At 42.4% G+C, this 19,659-nt stretch overlaps 2 protein-coding genes across 2 annotated transcripts; one reads left to right on the top strand and one right to left on the bottom strand.

Annotated features, from left to right (window-relative positions):
• The first annotated feature begins 1,553 nt into the window (after positions 1–1,553).
• Positions 1,554–9,374, top strand: LOC310863579 (zinc finger protein ZXDC). The gene is made up of 10 exons (XM_083772025.1): positions 1,554–4,019; positions 4,217–4,369; positions 4,753–4,831; positions 5,008–5,138; positions 5,852–6,022; positions 6,109–6,899; positions 6,988–7,072; positions 7,242–7,414; positions 8,211–8,312; positions 8,539–9,374. The coding sequence occupies exons 1-10, from the start codon at positions 1,943–1,945 to the stop codon at positions 8,623–8,625; spliced, it is 3,849 nt and encodes a 1,282-aa protein (XP_083628151.1). The 5' UTR covers positions 1,554–1,942; the 3' UTR covers positions 8,626–9,374.
• Positions 9,375–10,059: 685 nt separating this feature from the next.
• cfap100 (cilia and flagella associated protein 100) lies at positions 10,060–16,645 on the bottom strand (the record flags this gene model as incomplete). The annotated part of the gene is made up of 14 exons (XM_083771168.1): positions 10,060–10,381; positions 10,606–10,699; positions 10,882–11,084; positions 11,221–11,356; positions 12,343–12,497; positions 12,607–12,649; positions 12,946–13,039; positions 13,185–13,375; positions 13,701–13,781; positions 14,514–14,677; positions 15,579–15,643; positions 15,759–15,856; positions 16,143–16,255; positions 16,556–16,645. The coding sequence occupies 14 exons, from the start codon at positions 16,643–16,645 to the stop codon at positions 10,271–10,273; spliced, it is 1,638 nt and encodes a 545-aa protein (XP_083627294.1). The 3' UTR covers positions 10,060–10,270.
• Between the last annotated feature and the right edge of the window lie 3,014 nt (positions 16,646–19,659).

Here is a 19,659-nt window from a genome sequence, read left to right as displayed (position 1 = left end):
CACACTTTCCCCTCTTTATTTTCATATTTTTTGTTGAGTCTTTGCAGAATGATTGAAGCATGGTTTGTTGAAGTAGGAACCTCAAATCTGACAGGTTAGGTCTCTCCCTTAATTTCTCTCTCTCTCTCTCTCTCTCTCTCTCTCTCTCACTCACTCTCTCTCTCTCTCTCCCCCTCTCCCTTTCTCTTTTTGTCTTGCTCTCAACAGTGCAATTGAGCTGCCCTTTGATAGCAATTGCAGGTATACAAAAACTGGCTCTTCCTGTACTAATCCAGTTTTAGTATGCTATAAATGTATTTCAGCAAAACAATGGCTTTGTTACATGGAGTACATAAGGGATATGCCCTGATAGTATCCCATTATTAGCTCTGTTTTGCATGCCAGATACAGTATATAATTTAATCCTATGATAGTAAAGATAATTTTATCATTCTAGTAAAAGATAGACATTGCTGTACATTTAAAACTGTAAAGAAATAACAATACAAGTAGGTCTAATTATATTAAAAGAATAGGCACGAGAATGAAAATTGGAAGAATAATATACCATTGGAACTTAAATTAGGACAAGGACTATATTGTGAAAGGTCTTCATTATGGTAAACAGAAAGGATATGGACTTGTGGCCTTATTTCTGTCATCCCAAAAGTGAGTGTTGGGGGGGGGGGGGGGGGGGGGGATTATATTTTTATATGATTACACAATGCAAGGAAATGTATGTTATTTTGCATGCCATGTTGGCTGATGTCAGTGCTGCCAATGATTGTACATCTTGTACTAAATATAGGCTACTATTATGAATATGACTTCAACATTCCTAAACATTTTTACTTGTGTACTGTGGAGGGGTGTTTGTTTTCAAAGAAAACAAGTTGTCATATTATCTACTGTTCTTTACGGCGTGTGGGACATACTGTATGAAGGAACTGCCATTCCAAAATATATAAAAGACAAGATAAGCCTATGAGTAGTAGGATAGATTTATATTACACACAGTGTTAAAGAAATGGTGCATGCATGTGTGTAATGGTTTATACACCAGATCAAGTCATATCACACATTGGCTATTTTTGTATGAAGCATGTCAAGCTTTCTATACAGTGTACTGTGTACAGTAGATCTGTTAGCTGACATTTGTCAGTAAATATATCCACTAGGCTACTATTTCCTATTTTGTGAACAGTCTTCTATTCAATTTTGTTCCTCTCCGATACTGTAAAAGAAATGTTATCTTTTGTGTATGTTTGTGTTGGGCAGAACACATTTGTACGTTTATCATTGTTTTTAGCTTTTACTTAGGAATTAAATAAAGTTAAATATTGTGGACTCATCTCTATACAATTGAGGATTTATTGAGTTAGTTGGTGTTAGCATGAAAAAGTTGACTTTTCTACGTTGATATATATAATAACTATATACAAATAGTGTATTATTTATTATACTTGAAATGCAAATTTCACATCACATGATATGCACACATCCTTGTTTCCAGAGTTACAATATAGCAACTTTTACTAGTTTAAAATAATGCAATAGAATAGAGGCTGTAATATTTATTGACCTAAAGCGCCACTCGGCGGTTTACAGAAATAAGTGCAACAACGCTACATTGTGAAAAGTTTCAGTGAGTCTTCGTCTTGAAACAGTAATCGGTTGAAAGGAGCTTATTGGTTCTTCCACGCATGTTGCAGTTTAATTTATAAATACGGTACGCATTTTAGATTGAGTATTGTATGTATGTAATGTATGCCAACAAGGTCCGAACATACAAAAATAAAAATAAATAAAAAACACCCTTCCAAGTTCCCACATCCACTATACATAAATCCAGTCCGTGGTTTTCTGAAGGGAACTGAAGCTGTGGCTTGAAGTAAACTGTGTAGTGGCCTAAAGGGATGGAGCTCCTTCCAAATGTAACGTGTGTATGTAGGGCGGGCCTTTTATGTGCTGCTGCTGCTACAGGGATACCAAGATGGAAATCCAGGGGCTTTCTGATGCCCAAAACATTCACTCTCAACATGGCGCCCCACACGGAACAGGTTCGTCCGCGCTTACAACAACGACAGGGGCACATTCTCGAATTTCTAACGAAAACGAAGCAGACGGACTTTGGGAAAACGACAACAACAACAATAGGCCCAGGACATCTCCGTTTCGCCTACTGGCAGAAAATGGCAGCCACCGGACTTGTTTGTCGAGCCGCGGCAAAGTCAACGTGCACAGCAGCGAAGCCCAAAGCGGTGTTGTTGTTGTTGGACATGGATTCCGTAACGTGAGCTCGTTGAAGGAAACGGAGCTGAACAACGTGCAGTTGCCTCCGCAGGAGTTCTTGAGAACCGCGAGCAAATACGGCGTGGAAATCGAGGACGACAACACATTGCAAATGGCGTTCACTTCTTTCTTCGAAGGGGAAGAAGACGAGGAACGTCCAACTGCGGGTTTACGGCAGCAGCAGCGTGAGCAAGACGACGGCGGCGCCTCCCTGCAGAGCCACAACAACTCGAACGGCGGAGCGGCGGCCCCTCCTGGGAGCGCCGTCAACAACACCACCACCGCTGCCTCGCAGAACAAAAACACCCAGGGATTGTATGTTGTTTTCAACGTCGTTCAAGAGAATGGCACTGTCGGTGGAATGAGCAAAGACCAACTGGATGTATTACCCGGCGACGACGGGCATACGATGAAAGGTAAGAGCAGGCCGGAGTCTTCTTCTTCCAGAGGTGGCTGGTGTGGTGGTCGTTCAATGGAGGCGGACAACAATAATGTTATGATCCAGATCCAGTCTAATCGTGAAAACTTGAACTGTGTTGTTGAGGACAAGGCCTTGAGGAAACATGTCTCCGACTGTGGCCTATTAAACGACAACTGCGAGGGCGAGGCTGCAGTTCCGTCGAATGCCAAAAATATTTATAACGAGACTGTGGGGAACGTTGTTTTGACAAACGAATATGGAGTGAAGATTTGCGGTCAGATTTGCACTCAACACGATGAAGGAAAGTCATCGCATTCCCACAACAAAGATAGCAGCCGTGCCTTGTTGATGTCGGCAAACGCAGGCACCGTGGAATCTGTGGACATCGGAGAAGCCATGGACACGAACAACTTCATAGTCGACACAGCGATGCTCCGCGAGAATGCCAATACGGACATGGCGTCCACCAGTGAAACCTTCTCTGGGACTATCATGATAAATAACCAAAGCATTGTAGTGACCATTGAAAACGGGATATTAACTCTTGCTGCGCCCCCAGAGGGTTACGTCCAGAAAGATGACGACATGATCAGCTTGAAGGAGCATCTAGGTATGAAAGATCACGAGGACATTGTCCTTCTCAACTATGATAGTGGTACCAAGTCGATAGGGAAAATCAGTACCTTGGCAGTGACTAGCCAGCATGAAGAGCCCCGTCTCGGGTTATCTATAAGTGACACAGAGTTGGCCTTGGTAGACGATTGTTCGCTTTCAGATCTGGGTACCTCCTTAGACAACTCCCCCATTGTCAAGCAAGAGGCTGGATCCCTGTGTGCCATAATGGAGGGTGACCTGGTTACCCCATGTGTCAAAACCACAGCTGCATGTCGCAAGGACAACTTTAAGTCTGCACATTTAATCCGGTCCAAGAAAGATACCGTGGTTTCCTTTGGGTGCCCTGAGCCAGACTGTTCGTGCACCTTTGACACTCGTCAAAAGTTGAAAGTTCACCTGCTCAACCACGCAGAGGACCCTCGCCCCTACCAGTGCACAGTCGAAGGCTGCGGCTGGGCTTTTGCCACCTGCTACAAGCTGAAGCGCCACCTCCAGTCCCACGACAAGCAACGGCCCCACGGGTGCCAGTTTGAGGGCTGCGGTCGGAGCTTCACCACCGTCTACAACCTGAAGGCCCACGGCAAGGTCCACGACCAGGAGAACGCCTTTGTCTGTGAGATCTGCAATGAGCGATTTCGCAGTGTGACGCGACTTAACAATCACCAGAGAATGCACTTTGAGCCCCAGAGGCCATACAAGTGTGAATTCCCAGGTAAAAGAACACAACAGTACATGCTTGCAGTACATATAGTCATGTGATACACTGACTAGGGCTGAGATCATCACTTAAATCTTCAAAAATGAAGCATATTATGGGGTACATACTACATTTACGCTACCTGTTGCATGTTAATGTGTCTCAGTGTCTGTTCCTGTTGATCTTTCTATGATTGTTCTGTCGACCTTCAGGCTGCGAGAAGACATTCATCACCTTCAGCGCTCTCTTCTCACACAACCGCATGCACTTCAAGGAGACGGGCCACTTCACCTGCAGCTATCCAGGCTGTGACAAGCTGTACGACAAGGCATGCCGCCTCAAAATCCACATGAGAAGTCACACAGGTAGGCCATAGTTACAATTTAAATTGTTGGGCCTAAACTCAGATTAGTGGTATGAAAGTTTGTAAGGCGTGGCTATCTGAAAGCTTTAAGTAGAAAGAGATTTTGTCCTAATGAAGGTCTAAAGACCAAAATTGTATTTGTTTATATAGTAGTTCCAGACAGTGTGCAGGATCACTCTTTTTATATTTTGATTATGATATTCTCTTGAACACCTGACACTATCGGTGTGCATCGGCCTTCAGACATGTCTGAAAGCTTTGCCAGTGGAGTTTAAAAGACATCACATTCACTGACTTGCATAACGCAAGTAATTCATTTGATTGGTGTCATGTCTTTCTGCTTGTATTGTGAATTTCGGATTTTTGATTATTGTGAAATTCCAGGCGAGAGGCCGTTTGTCTGTGACTCTGAAGGCTGTGGCTGGACATTCACAAGCATGTCAAAGTTGCTCCGACACAAGCGGTGAGGCTGTCTCTACACAAGATTTGTAGTAACATTTCTAGATTTCACCGTAGTTTTCACAATTGCCTTTTTTGAGTGTTAAGTGTGATTATGTTGGTGTATTGGTGATTGGTGTTGGTGATTATGTTGGTGTAGAGGTCCTTACTGACCATGACTCCCTTCCCCTCATGTATCAGGAAGCATGACGATGACCGTCGCTTCATGTGTCCAGAGGAGGGCTGTGGCAAGTCATTTACCCGGGCAGAGCACCTTAAAGGACACAGTATCACCCACCTGGGCACCAAACCCTTCCAGTGCCATGCAGAAGGTCGGTACATATGCATGAAGAACTAAATCTAGGGGTCAGGAGTCGGGACCCTCTTAGGAACATTGCACACACATTTGCACTCAAGGACCACAATGGAAATAAATCTTTTATGCGTTTTATCCTTTTGACATATGCATTTTTGTTAACGTCAATCAATTCTAAAATAGTGGTGGTACCTCCTTATTTAATAGTTTTTTTTACTTGAAGGGACCATATCAGTGTTGGTACATACTTACTACATATTTACAGATGTAGAAAAAGGTTTTTCGTTGAGGCATGAAACGCAGAAGTGAAGCATGACGTCCTGCATGCCTCTGCGCACATTAGTGCCCAGCACACATACAAAGCACTCCTCAACCACCCATGTTAATATGACCATGACGAGATGATCAATTGTGTAACAAACATTTGTCAACAAAACAGTCGGGGCGATAGAAGTAAATCATGCAACATGATTTTTGTTCTGTGCAGCGATCTGGTGGTTGGTGAAGAACATTGGCAATAGGCTCTGTGATATGACTATTATATTGTGAACGGATTGTGATCCACGATCTGCCTTTTCAAACATATTGTTAGTATCTTGCTGCAGTATATCGGTTGCAGTTCTATACCTTATTGTATACTCCGTAGTACAATGATGTCGCTTGCAAAATAATTGGTAATTGGTCGCATGATGTCTTCCATGTCTTTGCGTTTTCTTTTGTGTGCTATAGGTTGTAATGCTAAGTTCTCAGCACGCAGCAGCCTGTATATCCACTCCAAGAAGCATAAATTGGATGCCAGCTCCCTGCGGACCCGGTGCCCTGTGGCAAATTGCTCCAAACACTTCTCCTCACGCAGTAGCCTTAAGAGTCACATGCTCAAACATCACCACCTCAGTGCTGGTTAGTAGTAACACACACACACACACAATGCATAGCCTTGGCTTGCCTTTTTTATATTGCATAATATAATGTGTGTTTTGTTCCAGATGTTCTCAGCCAGATGGAAACCACACCCTCCCTGACCCCCAGCAGTGAGCTCATTAGCTCCACTCCAACGACTGTTGCAGGCCCAGGCATCACCGGAAGTGATCAGCTGACAAACTTGGACCTCAACTCCCTTTTCTCCAGTGTGCCTGGGGGTCCTGCCCCCACTTCGGGTATTGGAGTGGGGGTACCTGTGGGTGGGACCAGTACAGCAGGCGCCTTTGCAATGGACCTTTCCCTGGTCAACTCAGGGATTCTCACCATTGATCCGTCCTCAGTGGGAACCACACTGAGCACTGGTGCAAGTGCTACTCTGGCCAAAGTCGTGGACCCGCTGATTCTAGCTGCCAGCACAGACATAAGCTCCCACCATGGACTAGAGGGGACGGTGGGAGACGTTCTCCCCCCGCAGGGCACCCTCAACCTCGACGATGTGCAAGCGGTAACCCCAGAGGCTCTGGGGACCCTTGCGGCCCTCAGCATGCAAGGCAATGTCTCATCCGTTGACCACACACTCGCACACCCTCTTAGCTCATCGAGTGCACTGAGTGTGGAGCCCACAGTCTCCTTGGCTGTGGCCCCTGTCGCCGAGCTGCTGTCTTCAACCTCCAAGGTGGTGGAGGTGGGAAGTCAGGGTGGAACAGGGCCCCTGCTGGGCTGTGTGGAGGTGCTTGGCCCTCAGGATGGAGGGAAGGTCCTCACACAATTTGTCTTCCCTGGTCACAGTAGTAACAGCAGCTTCAGTCCACAGAAAGACCCAGAGCTCAATGCGGTATCACCAAGCAGCTTCCTGGTGAGCCACGTGGGGTATATTGACTGTTCTACTGTGGTTTTGTGATCCATAGACTTTGTTCTAATTGAATCTTCTGTGTGTTTCATAGGAGAGTGGAGGGTCAGCCAGAACTGACTACAGAGCCATACAACTGGCTAAGAAGAAAAAACAAAGGGGTCCAGCTGCCACTTCAGGTAATACACACACACACACACACACGCACGTACGTATGTATGTATAAGATGAATGCAAGTACATGAACTAGCAGTGAGCACAAAATAAAAATTGGCCTCAATTTAATATAGTTATATAATACATATATAATGAAATATAATAACTCTTCTTTTTTTGTTATCTTCTAAGGGAATTTAGGATTGAGCCAGAGAAAAAATAAAGGTGGGAAGGCCTCAACTGCCTCTGCATCATTGGTTGCCCCTGGTGCTCGATATGGTGAAGGTGCCACAGCGGCCAATGGGGGGCTGACTCTGAGGGACCCCGTCACCGGCGCCCAGTATGTTCAGATCCAACTGCTACAGGTGAGATCCTGTGAACGTGATAAGGTTACAGCAAAAGTAGTGGTTTAAACATACAAACAATACAGGACAACAACAGACATGAGACACCATAGCATAAACAGAGGTCTGGGCGCATCTAGTGCAGGTATAGAATCAAGGATAAAAAATAAGAGAGGCTACATCAGAAGGATATAAAGGATATGAAGTGGATATAAAGTGCGGGCATAAAGTGCTTGTTTCAGCATATCATCACCACATTACATGTTACTGGCAGCGTTGACTGCACGAATCGAGGCAGGGACAAAAGAGTGCTTATATCTGTTGTTTTTGACAACGGGGGCACCCAGACGACGGCCCGATGGCAACAGCCTGTACTCTGAGCGAAAATATTGAAACGAGAGAAAGGTAAGCAAGCAAAAAAATCTCTGTTTTTTTTCCGGAACAGAAGGGGGGGGTGGTTTACAAAGTAAAAGCGGCCATGTCTTCCCGGCACCCCAGAGCTCCTATTTTGAAGGAATCCCGGGGCTCATTGTGTTCAAATGTAACACTAACTGTTAAATGGAAGGGAACTGCATCATGGAAGTGTGAACTTGATTATGAGAACTGGGGTCCTCATGTTTATTTTATAATTGTTGAGGTGAAATGTTACATTTTTGTTACATGTTACAGTGAATTATGTATTTTGTATTGCTGTCTGACATCCGTGCACTTGGTGGGTTTCATGGCATGAAAAGGCATGAAGAGGCATGAAACCCCTGTGCTTAAAAGGAGTACCACTCAAGCAACTAAAACTTGGTTAATCTGCATGTGCACACAGGATGACCCAGCCAGCGACGGGGAACTGGCCTTCCAGCTGAGCTCGCAACCATCGAGCTCCCACTCTCAGCTTACTGTTGACCTGCCCGTCAACATTTTACAAGTGAGATGATTCCTTGTGTACTATACTAACTAGGATGCTACGAGTAAAATGCAAAACCAATATTATAAAGTAAAATCTTCTTTCCTCATTTGGTAACACCCTCAAACTGAGTCACCCAAGGAATGAAACTTTGTTTTGGTCCCCTTTAACATTCTATGAGGTACTACGAGTTCCATAAATGCCTGTCTTTGAGTAAAAAAAACGTAACTCTGTTGTCTCACCCAAGGAACCATCGGTCATGGCTGAGGACGACAATGGCTCTGATAACTCTCAGTTCACAGGAAGCACCATCAACCTGCAGGATCTGGAGTGAGCACACAGGGGCCCGAGGGTATTTGAAGAGAGCTCACCAGAGTGACCTCACACATACTCACAAGAGGATGCTGTCCACTCACAGGACATAGGTTAACACCAACCAACATTTGTGAGATCTTTTATTCCAGAAAAAAAAACGAAACATTGATTAATCTTTCAGGATCAGGATTTTTTAATGCTTTTTGGATACATGAGAAATGTAGTGTAGGGACAATAATTGATTCATCCCTTCAGCCAATGCACCTTGAGAAAAGTAGAATCATGAACTGTAGAAGGTATTTGTCTCTTTTAACTCTTGTTTCTATGGTTTATTCCACACATGATGTAACTGCTAACACTCCTATGTCAAATTTGCTTGATGCCTAATTGCACAAGAGGCTCTCATGTCTGTTTTGTCAGTCGGTGTTAACAGCACTGGTGCTTGTTGTATGGTGCCACATTGCCACTCATCCTAACCGTTGGCTGTCTATGCTCTGGTCCATAATGCCTTTATAGACACCTAATGCTGTGTTCATAACTTAAGTTGGGTCAATTGCTTTATTTGTTTATTTTATTTTTTAACATTTGTTAGATTTATTTTTCTATCAATAGCATTTACATGTTGAAAACATGCTGGTCCTTCCCCCTTGTTTATATCTGTAATGGGTTTTGTGATTGATTTAATCTGTGTTATTTATTAGCTTTGGGTTTACAGAATGGCAAAGCCAAATGCAGAGATGAAATAAAGGATCGAAGCACAATCATGAATATTTTGTTTAGAGTGGCTCACTTTGTCTTTATAATACTTGTATTTACCTTGCATGTATTGGTTTATATTGTAAACTACTTTACAGTGGGTCAATGATGAGCCCTTTTCAATAGGTTTAACCACTTTAAACCCCATACGTTGTGAGGAATGGCTCTACTGGTGAGTGGTGACCTTTCTGTTTTCACTCTACATGAAATATCTTAGCTGAAAATAGCCAATCTCCAAACTTGCATGTCGCAGTAAGATCTTTTATTTTCCCCATAATATGGTTGCGGTGGTTTAAGTGATTAATACATTAAAGTATGGTAAATAATACAATTCTATGAAAGAAGAAGTAAAAAATACATTTACATAGCATGCCAGTAATTCATATTGGACTAATCTGTGTAAAATATATCATTTGACATATTGTATGTTAAACAAATGTTTGTCCCTTTGAAATAGTAATTCACATTTCCTTGTTAGATTGTTCCAGTCTACCTTTATCTTATGGTGCCTAGACAATCACAAATCTAAACATTTTGCAAGCCAAATGACGTCATGATGACGTCCTCCGGTGACTGGTGACGTTCAGGACTAGGCCAGATCACAGCCCATATGGGGATGATCTTTACGTCATTTCCAGGACGTCTTCACCAGTTTAAATAATATAGCTTAATTTCGGACAGATCGGACTAGTTATGATATGACTCAAGTTGATCTGGCCACAATCGGACTGATTCATTTCATCCAGGGACGTCCGTTTTAGTGGGCAGATTTATGTTGGTTGAAATCGGGTGATATTCTGGGACAGATCTGATTAGTCTTGGTTTGACTTGATTTGGCCCCAATCGTGACGTCACCAATTCGTCCAGGTCCTGACCGTGCTTGCTGGGACATCAAATGGGACATCATTTTAGGTGAAGAAGTAGGCATTGATCTCCTCTTGGTCTGAGATGTCCTTAACATTGTTGAGTTTGACCTTACGGGCAACAGGCTTAGATCTGGGCATCAGCTTTCTTCCACTCTGAAATGAAAAGGTAGATTTTTTCTTTTTTTTACTTTATAATGTTAGTAGTCATGGCACTCTATTCCATTTGTTTTGCAGATGGTTTCCCAGATTGTAATGTTAGTGACTACACTACAGTATATCTTCTAGAGTAAATACTGCTCGATTATTTCCTGTATATGATGACAATCAGAATTTAGTGTCTCTTACAGTATTTGTTATTTATTACGAGAAACTCCTACCTTTTTCTTGACAACCGCTTGAGCTCTCTCCAGAGACTTCTTTAGTCTCTCCTCCTGTTTCTGTTTCTGCTGCAGCTGCTTCTCCTCTCTCTGCCTGCAGTAGAAGCAGGAGAAAGGGGTTTTGGTGCATACATGTTAAAAAATCCTGGCCGTTTTGGAGGAGCTAGCTATTATTTAACCTGTGTATTCCAGTACAGAGGACCTAGAAGATCACATGTCTTGGAATTGGTCAACATTCCAGCATTGGCCAGATGGGCATTGGGCACCATTGTATACCTCATCCTCCTCTCCTTCTCCTTGATCTTCTCCACTTTCTCTAGAGTGTCTGCAGGGATGCTCTCGATGTTCTCCAGCAGAGTGGACACACGGTTCTCGATGTGAGCCAGCATCTGCACGGTGCTGAGGTTGGCCTTCTTGTCACCCACGCAGCTGCGGTACACTTCCTCCACTTTGCGGCCAAGTGCATCCAACATGCTGTCCTGATGAAGAGTGGACAATGAACAGAAAATGGGAAGGAAGTGAGAATCTTTATTTTTTATATATTTTGAAGAGAGGGACCTTCTAAAATGTATGTGAACTCTGTTCATTTCAAATGGGGACAGAATGCATCGTTACCTGGTCCTCGGTCTTGACTTTGCCAAAGCTGAAGAGGCGGACCTTCAAATCCAGCTCAGCAGCTCTCTTCTTCTCTCTGGCGATAGTCTCGGTCATGGTCTCAATCTGAGATGACAGCTGTGCTGCATCTCGTTCCCTAGGGGAATGAGAAAAACAACCACTGATGAAGATGGACCGAAGAGAAAGAAAGGAGTAGAGCTCTTCTTTTAAGTCCGGCACAACAGCACCCCTACTGGTACTCATAGTCATACTGGTGCTCATTAACCAACACAGACACACATAGGTGAACATGGACATTGCTGTTCCTTGGAGTGGCACTCACAAACACTCCCAACTGTACCAATGTGAAACCATTCAATAATTTCATACTTTCAATAGCAAAAGGAGATCTACAAGCTCACAATGTGACGTATAGTGATCTTGTAGATCTGTTGTTTTTGAACAAGTATAGTATAGGGCTTAAGTGGTAAACGTGTAGCATATACAAGCCAGCAAATTGAGTTAATCAAAGTCAGTTTAACCACTTTAACTAAAAGCTTTAAGAACCGATATTTTCTAAAAGATCTTTCAAATCACTTTATATTTTTGGGAAAACGTTTAACAAAACAAAACTTGTATGGGGTCCCTGGGAGAAAACATTTCCATAATGGGGGTCTGCGGCCCCACATTAATTTGGGGGTCCTTGACATAAAAAGGTCTGAGAAGCACTGCCTTAAATCAGTGGTTCCCAAAGTGGGGTCCGGTCCAGGGGTCCTTGAGGGAGTTCCAGGGAGTCCCCAGCTAAATGATAGTTTGGAACCAAATGGACCCTCATGGGTCTTTAACTCTGAGAGTGTACAAATGGACCCTAACAGGTCTGTTTGGTTTCACAGTTAAATTAACATTGATTTTGCAATATAAATTGGGGGTCCCAGAGATAGAAATGCCATTAAATTGGGGTCCGTAGTCTAATGCGTGTCAAACAGAGGGTCCTTGAAATTAAATGGATTGAGAATCATTGCTAGAGCCGTAAAAATATTGCCATATCTTTTCAAATGGGGGTCCGCAGGTCTAGTTGAATGTCCTTGACATGAAAAAGTTTGCGAACCACTGCCTTAAATGACCGTTGAGCCCCAGCCTTACGTCTTCCTCTTGCTGTTCTCCAGTGCATGCCGCAGCTCCTCCAGTGCCTCCTCTGTCTCCGTGGAGTTTTGAATCAGAGAGAGGTTCTGCTCCTCCAGCTCTGTCAACAGGTCCAGCAGCTGCTGGGGCTCTGAGAAGTACAGCTGTGGCTCATCCTGCAGAGGGCGTCACATCACCACCACAAACACAGCAGGTATGAAGAAACTGTACACACACAAACACTCAAAGCTGATGCTACCCGTGTGAATTATATTACTGACTGACCTCATATTCTGGGCTGTCGCTGTCCAGTTTTGAAAAGGGGGTCCTGAAACGACATTAAAACACAGTTAACGGTTGTAGCTCTATAGTGATCATTACGGTAGGTCTGGAATCTTTTCCATGTGTTTTTAAAATGATTTATAATAAATTTAGCCTTGCCCAAAAATTGTTAGCCATGTCCAAAAATACTTTTTACTTTTCTTTTGCCTTTAATGACATGCCCAAAAGTAGAGACGTCCTTTTAACCCATTCGGGACAGGAACCCCTTTTGTGGTTCTTTTTGCTATACAGTATAGCAAGTCATGTGGTTAAAAATCTCCAATGAGAAGTATAATTCCTTACGGTGTGCGGCTGTTGGCTGAGGACTTGGTGCTATGTCCAGAAGATGATCTGCATTCTCTTATTGGTGGCAACTCTCGACCCATGCTGGTCACACCTGAGTGTGTATATTTGTGTGTGTTGTTATTCTGATCATAATTATGACCACAAACAATTCTATTGTATGTTACTCATCATAACAATCCATGTTTATTATCATTTGATGATCCACTTGGCTGTGATGAATTACATAAAGAACATACCACGCCTGTGGCCTGGCTTGATCTCAGCATGGTGATCTTTCTCCTCGTCATGAGCATCTTTGTCAGAGAACAGGGCCTTAGCAGCGAGGATGGCCCTCTGGGCTTCTTGCCACTCCGGAGGGGACAGCTTGAACAGGAAGTCTTTGTACATGCTGTAGTCCTTCATGATTTCCTCATTCTTGGAGATCTCACTGCATGGTCAGATTTTGATCAATGCAAAATAATTTAAAGTCCATTCACCCGAGTGTGGTACGTGGCACTTTTCCCCACACGAACTAACATAACTGGTTAATGGTGCCTATACTGTATAGCACCATCATGCATGGCATGGTTGCCTCACACTGAAGGTGGAGGCAACAGTGCAAGGTGAGCAATCTGTTCACCAGAAGCAGTTACAGTAAGTGTATTGCGGTTGAGGTTTTTACTTTTATATTTTCACTTATTAGGCCTATGCAACAATAATACAGGACACACACACTTTGTGACATCACAATGTAGTATGACAACATCTCACACCTTTTAATGGTCACCATTTCAGCTGTCAATCTTTTGATCTCAGCGATCCTCTGCAGTTTGGTTTGGGTCTCCTGCTCAGCACTGTACAAAGGCAAATTCAGCACAACAGATTTTGTACCCAGACAAGTGCTTACGTTTCCCTACAAGTTTAGGACATTCAGCATACACAATATGATAAGAAGCCTCTACCTATTAATGAGATAGTAATTTACATGCTAGGACTACTTTTCACATTATGTTGCAGTTAACATTAGTTTAGGGTTAAGCTTCCTAATTTATTTTACCAAATGTATTTTAGGTCAGTGCACACAGAACATATTCTAGTTTTCTGATTTTGTTGAAGCAGCTTATAATAACCAACAATCCACTATTTTGCATCCTCAAGAACCTTGATATGTATATTAGATCATATAAATATCACAGTACCATTATTGTGACATATACTATTTTTTTGTTCTTATTTATCTTGTCAACCAGTTCAAACAAAGTCCCACGTCTGACTGGGCAGATAGCCAATCATAGTTTTGGATAATGGGTCGCACGTGAGCTTGCCAAACAGATTCCAGGTGTGGCTACTAGTGCAACTTTAGACTCCTGGATAACCTCACGCACCAGGCTTTCCACCACGGAGGAAAGCCTGGTCTGTGTTACTAAATCACTGTGTGATCCAGCTCAACAGGAAAGAATGTGGCGCTTATGCATCAGTCCCTGGTTCGAACCCTCCTACCCAGGCTGGGTAGGACCTGAAGCATTAGCAGCATTAATCTATGTCAATACAGGACTGATACAGTATTATGTAAGAATCCAGCTTACGTTTTTACGGCCTCCACAGAGTTCTTGTTGTTCTCCTTGAGAAACTCCTCAAACAATAGGGCATCGTGCTCAAGTTGCTGTTCAGCACGTTTCAGCCTCCTTTCTTCTGCCACAGTGGCATCCTCCAGTTTTTTCATCTCTGATCGCTTCACCAACAGCGAGTACTGAAAGATGGTAGGAAAGCAGAGAAACTGAGGTGAGGACAGTAGGATTAGATGTCATACTAAGCAGTGGGTGAAGCTAGGGGGTGCAGAGGGTGCAACTGCTCTCGGATGGATTTGTATACCAGTCCTGGTTTCCATTCATATAATATTCAGAATATTGTATGAGGATCATGATTTTATCAAAAGAATATGTAGAATTTTATATTCTACATTTTATTCTTTCACTAATGATGCCCGACAGAGTGCATTTATTAGCTAAAGATCAACACAGGACAATTGCTTTCATCTACCTGGTCAGTGTAGCCTATTTCATTCATTGATAGATAAGTTGTTCCTTTTATTTTTACACTCAGCATGTATGGCCAAGTGGTTAAACCCGTCAACGTAGATAGATTTTCTGTTAATAAAAAAAACCAATTTACCTCCTTTAAGAAAATAACAAAAGGATTCAGCCATGATGATTTTGACCAGGCAATACTTTATTGATCCCTGTGGAGAAATTTAGGAGCAGTGCGCAGTCACTGAGCAGAGACCAGTTTAGTTCCAGCTTTAAGGTCAGTACCTCGGTCAAGGTCGCTGGCAGGAGAATGTCTCTAATGTGCACGTATTTTTGGTGCAGGAAGAAACTGTGTAAACATAGCAGGGAGAACATGCAAATTCCACACAGAAAGGCCCCAGTTGGGGTCCATTTCAAGACTTTCTTGCTGTGATTCAACAGTGCTACTGCTAACCACAGAGCCACCAATAATTAAGCTAGTAAAAAACAAACAATGACTGCTGGTGCGCAGAATGCATACTTTCTTATCAAGATATATCAGTTATCCAGATACATAATTACATTTCATTTATATACATTGATTTGACATACAGAATTTTGAAGATCTTGGAGACTCTTACTTACCTCCTGCAGAAACTTCTCCCGTTTTTTGGTGATAAAGTCCTGTATGCTCTCTTTCTCTATATTTTCTGAGGAGAATTCACATCAGAGTTAAGTTAGTTACTTTCCAATTTAAGTCTTGGAAGGCTTTTAATATGGCCGTACATATAGTTTGATTATTTGTAGACCTCTGCACCAACACACCTTGTTTAATCATGGCCATCTTCAAGGCCTGCTTGCCAGGTAAGCTGTGAGGTCGGACGGCCTTTTCCTTCATACAGTCCAATTTGTCCATCTTCTCTCTACATTGGCGATGTAAATTCAATATTTATCCTTCATTGTCTTTCAATGAAATCATATTGTGATGACAGGAGCATAGTCTGAAGTCGTAATATACAATTCTGTTGTCTACATTAGTACATTTATTTACATCCCAATTTAACAAAACACTGTGAAGTATTCATTTATGGCCGGACACAGTTGACATTAGTGGCCATTTTGTGGTTCCCCACAAATTCCCTCCATTCATTATTCCCATAGATATTTCCAAAAATGTATCTCAGACATGACATGAAGTCCAGCCCTTACTTCTCTCCCTCCTCTTCGTCCAACTGTTCCATCAGTTCTCTCTGCTTTGTCTTCGTACGTCCAGTGAAGGTCTGTCTCTCATGGACAGGCAGAGCCAGGTACTGTCGCATCTCCTGGAACACATAGGAGGGAATACTGTAGGCGGCACTCGTACAGCATGTGAACATCTCATGTTCACAGAGGTCTGCCCACAACTGTCATCCAATTGACCATTTTCAATTATATTCAATGCCTGAATATGACATAAGAGCTAAATGGCTGCCATGTGAAGATAATGATAATGACAATGTTTTGGAGTATGTAATTTCTCTCTCTCTCTCACACACACACACACACACACACACACACACACACACACACACACACACACACACACACACACACACACACATGCATGCGTTCACGGTGCACACCTCTTTTTTATTCTCCTTTTCCTTCATCCTGAGCAGAAAAATGCTGTTGTCCTCTGGCACTTTGAAGGGGCTCTGTCTTATCTTTATCATTCTCGAGTCTACACGCACACACACACACACACACACACACACACACACACACACACACACACACACACACACAGTCACACACAGTCACACACACACACACACACACACACACACACACACACACACACACACACACACACACACACACGATGGAATTAAGGAAGTGAAACAAAAGTCTGTCTGTCTGTCTCTCCGTCTCTCTCTCTCTAACTCCATTGGTTCACCCTACCTGTTTTAGGTGATTCAATAACAAGGCCTGTATTTGAAGCAACCAGGCTACCTGACTGCATCTCGGCTGCATCTGTCAAATAAGAATATAAAGACCATACACATTATTTGAAACCACACTGATCCTTAGTGATATTATCTAGCATGATTTTAAATACCATAAGACTCACTGAAAGGTGACGCTGCTGACAATGGTGGCAACATCTCTGTAGGATAGAGTAGTAGACCCATTAAAAGTTAGTGTTGGACGCTAATGAGCTTCTCAAATTTGACCTATAAGCAAGCTGTAGTAGGATTGCCTCAGGTAATGGCACAGGATAGAGCCTATCATTTATGAGAGCCTGTAGGATGTAAACTGGCATTTTAACTAACTAGTAGTAACTAGTAGCTATATATTGTTTTGCTCAGGAGTACAATTTTAGGCTGCTGTGACGTTTATGATAGCCAAAAACAGCAGTAAAGTAAGCAAAGCATGTGTAGGCTACGACTTATCAGCCTATTATTTATTTTTAGTTAATTTCCGAAATATTAAAAATAAATACACCTACCTTGAGTAAAACGTTGCACTGTGCTATCTGCAGAATTAGAGTTGCAGTATTGTTATTAGCCTATATTGGTCAAACACGTTGTAACTATTGTCTCTGTCGTGAGTTTGTGTTCTGTTGTCGTGGTAACGTATGGCAATTTTTTTGTCTATGGGCTAAACATTAACAGGTTCTTACCAGAGGATGGCGCCAAACTATAGTGTCGTGTTGAAGACAACATTCAATAGCCTACAGCCCCTACACAATAATGAATGGCATGACATGGCATAATCAGCATAAGAAATAACCATCTAAAACTTTTTGTAGAACGTGAAACATCTTCGACATGTCATTTAATTTCAGTCTGCCACTTGTTGCGCTCTGACCCCACTCCCATCATGTTCATGAAATTTGAAGCCATAGCTACAACAGAGAAGTTACAATCCTAGCCTACAGTAATATAGGTAGCCTACCGGGTAACCATTTCATTGTTTATATTAGGAAAGTAAAACAGCAATTAAAACACCCTAAAAAGTCACCTACGGTATGTCATAATATTTATTTTTGAGAATAATCCAATAATTATATTGTACTAGAGTGGTGCCTGTTGGGCACTGGCCTACTAACCACATCTAACTATAAATACACCAAGTCTCTGTACGTATGTGTGTACGTCTGTAATCCACGTAACTCGAAAACAGTTCGCCCCACCGACAAACCTTGGACACAGACATAATAACTGGGTGGGGCATTCATTTCTAACTTGCATCGTTCCAAGTAGGCCATCACGGGCACCACTCTAGTTCATATGGATGTAGCCTACCCTATAAAATGTCATTCAGTGTAACGCAAAGTGTAAAATAGAATACAAAATAATGCCCATTTTTCATAATCACATGCAAGATTATATATTATCAATGGAAAAACACAGAGGCCAACCGGGTTGTCACAGGAGATTAAACATAATTATAGGTATTATAGGTACTATAGGTGGAAGGTGCTAATGCTATACTGTATATCCATGCTTCAAAAATTATATTAAGGCAGTAAAACAGTATTTATTTTGAATACCACATACGATGTGTTTGTTACAAAAACTCCTGATTTACACTGGGGGAAAAACTACCAGGTAGAGAGACCGTTCCAATGGCTGCCGGATTGCGCCCAGGGCGACTGTGTTTTGGTGCGAGCATTTTGGTATTCATTAATTCTACACAACAAGGACAACACAAGAATCGACAATAATCCATACATGTATGTTGTCTGAAATTAAATAATTCTTCCAAAGGCCAAAGAACAGCCTTCTGAAGTTGTCTAATATGAATTCTGAAACAGCTCCACAGATAATGATGAGGGATTGATTTTCTGGCTCCATAGAAAGGTCCTTTCGATTTTTAGACTCTAGTGAGATATGATATAGTAGCGGTTTGATTTCTGATAGAGTTCTTTATTTTCTGGGTAGTCAATGAGATTTGTACTTGATTTGTCAGTGGAGTAGCTTTTGGACACCAGATGACAGATGTCTAGGTACTCCATTGTCTATATGATTGGGTGAACTGTTCTGGAGAATCACACTTTTGAATACTAAAACTGAGTGGTTCTCTCACTTTTATAGTGGGTACTAGAACTTTTTTCACACACTTTATGTCACATATATGTCCTTCAACTAGGGGCAGATTTGTATATCCTCTCCATCATAACATCATGGGAATTATTTGGCCACACTGTCAGAGATACTTTTTTAAATGTGATAATGTGTAAATGACTTCATAAATATGTTGTCACATAAAGACTCCTGTATTGTCTCATACTAGTAGTGCACACTGCGCAGTATGAATTTGACTGACAGGATTTGGAAACAAGAATGTGTGTTCCAATGGATGCAATTAGTTATTATTTAGTCACAAGCTCTTGTTAAGATTTTTCATTGGTTAAATACCTTATATTGAATTTGGATTTTGTGGGTGGACAGGCATCACAAATGTAACACGCGGACGGATCTACAAGCTCATAACACCATGCAACACATAATTGTGAGTTGAAGGAAATGTTCTGCACTCTAGACAGTGGTTCCAAAACTTCTTCATGTCAAGGACCCCCAAATTGACACTAATTAGCCCACAGACCCCCTCACATCACTCCCATCCTGGCCTCCCTGCACTGGCTTCCTGTGAATTTCAAGGTCCAGTTTAAGGTACTGGTGCTCATTTTTAGAGCTATGCATGGTCAGGCCCCGGATTATCTGACTGACCTTGTGCCACC

The sequence above is a fragment of the Protomyctophum parallelum genome, assembly GCF_964188405.1.
Source record: "Protomyctophum parallelum genome assembly, chromosome: 8".
NCBI lineage: Eukaryota > Metazoa > Chordata > Actinopteri > Myctophiformes > Myctophidae > Protomyctophum > Protomyctophum parallelum.
This window is presented reverse-complemented; position numbering and strand designations above follow the sequence as displayed.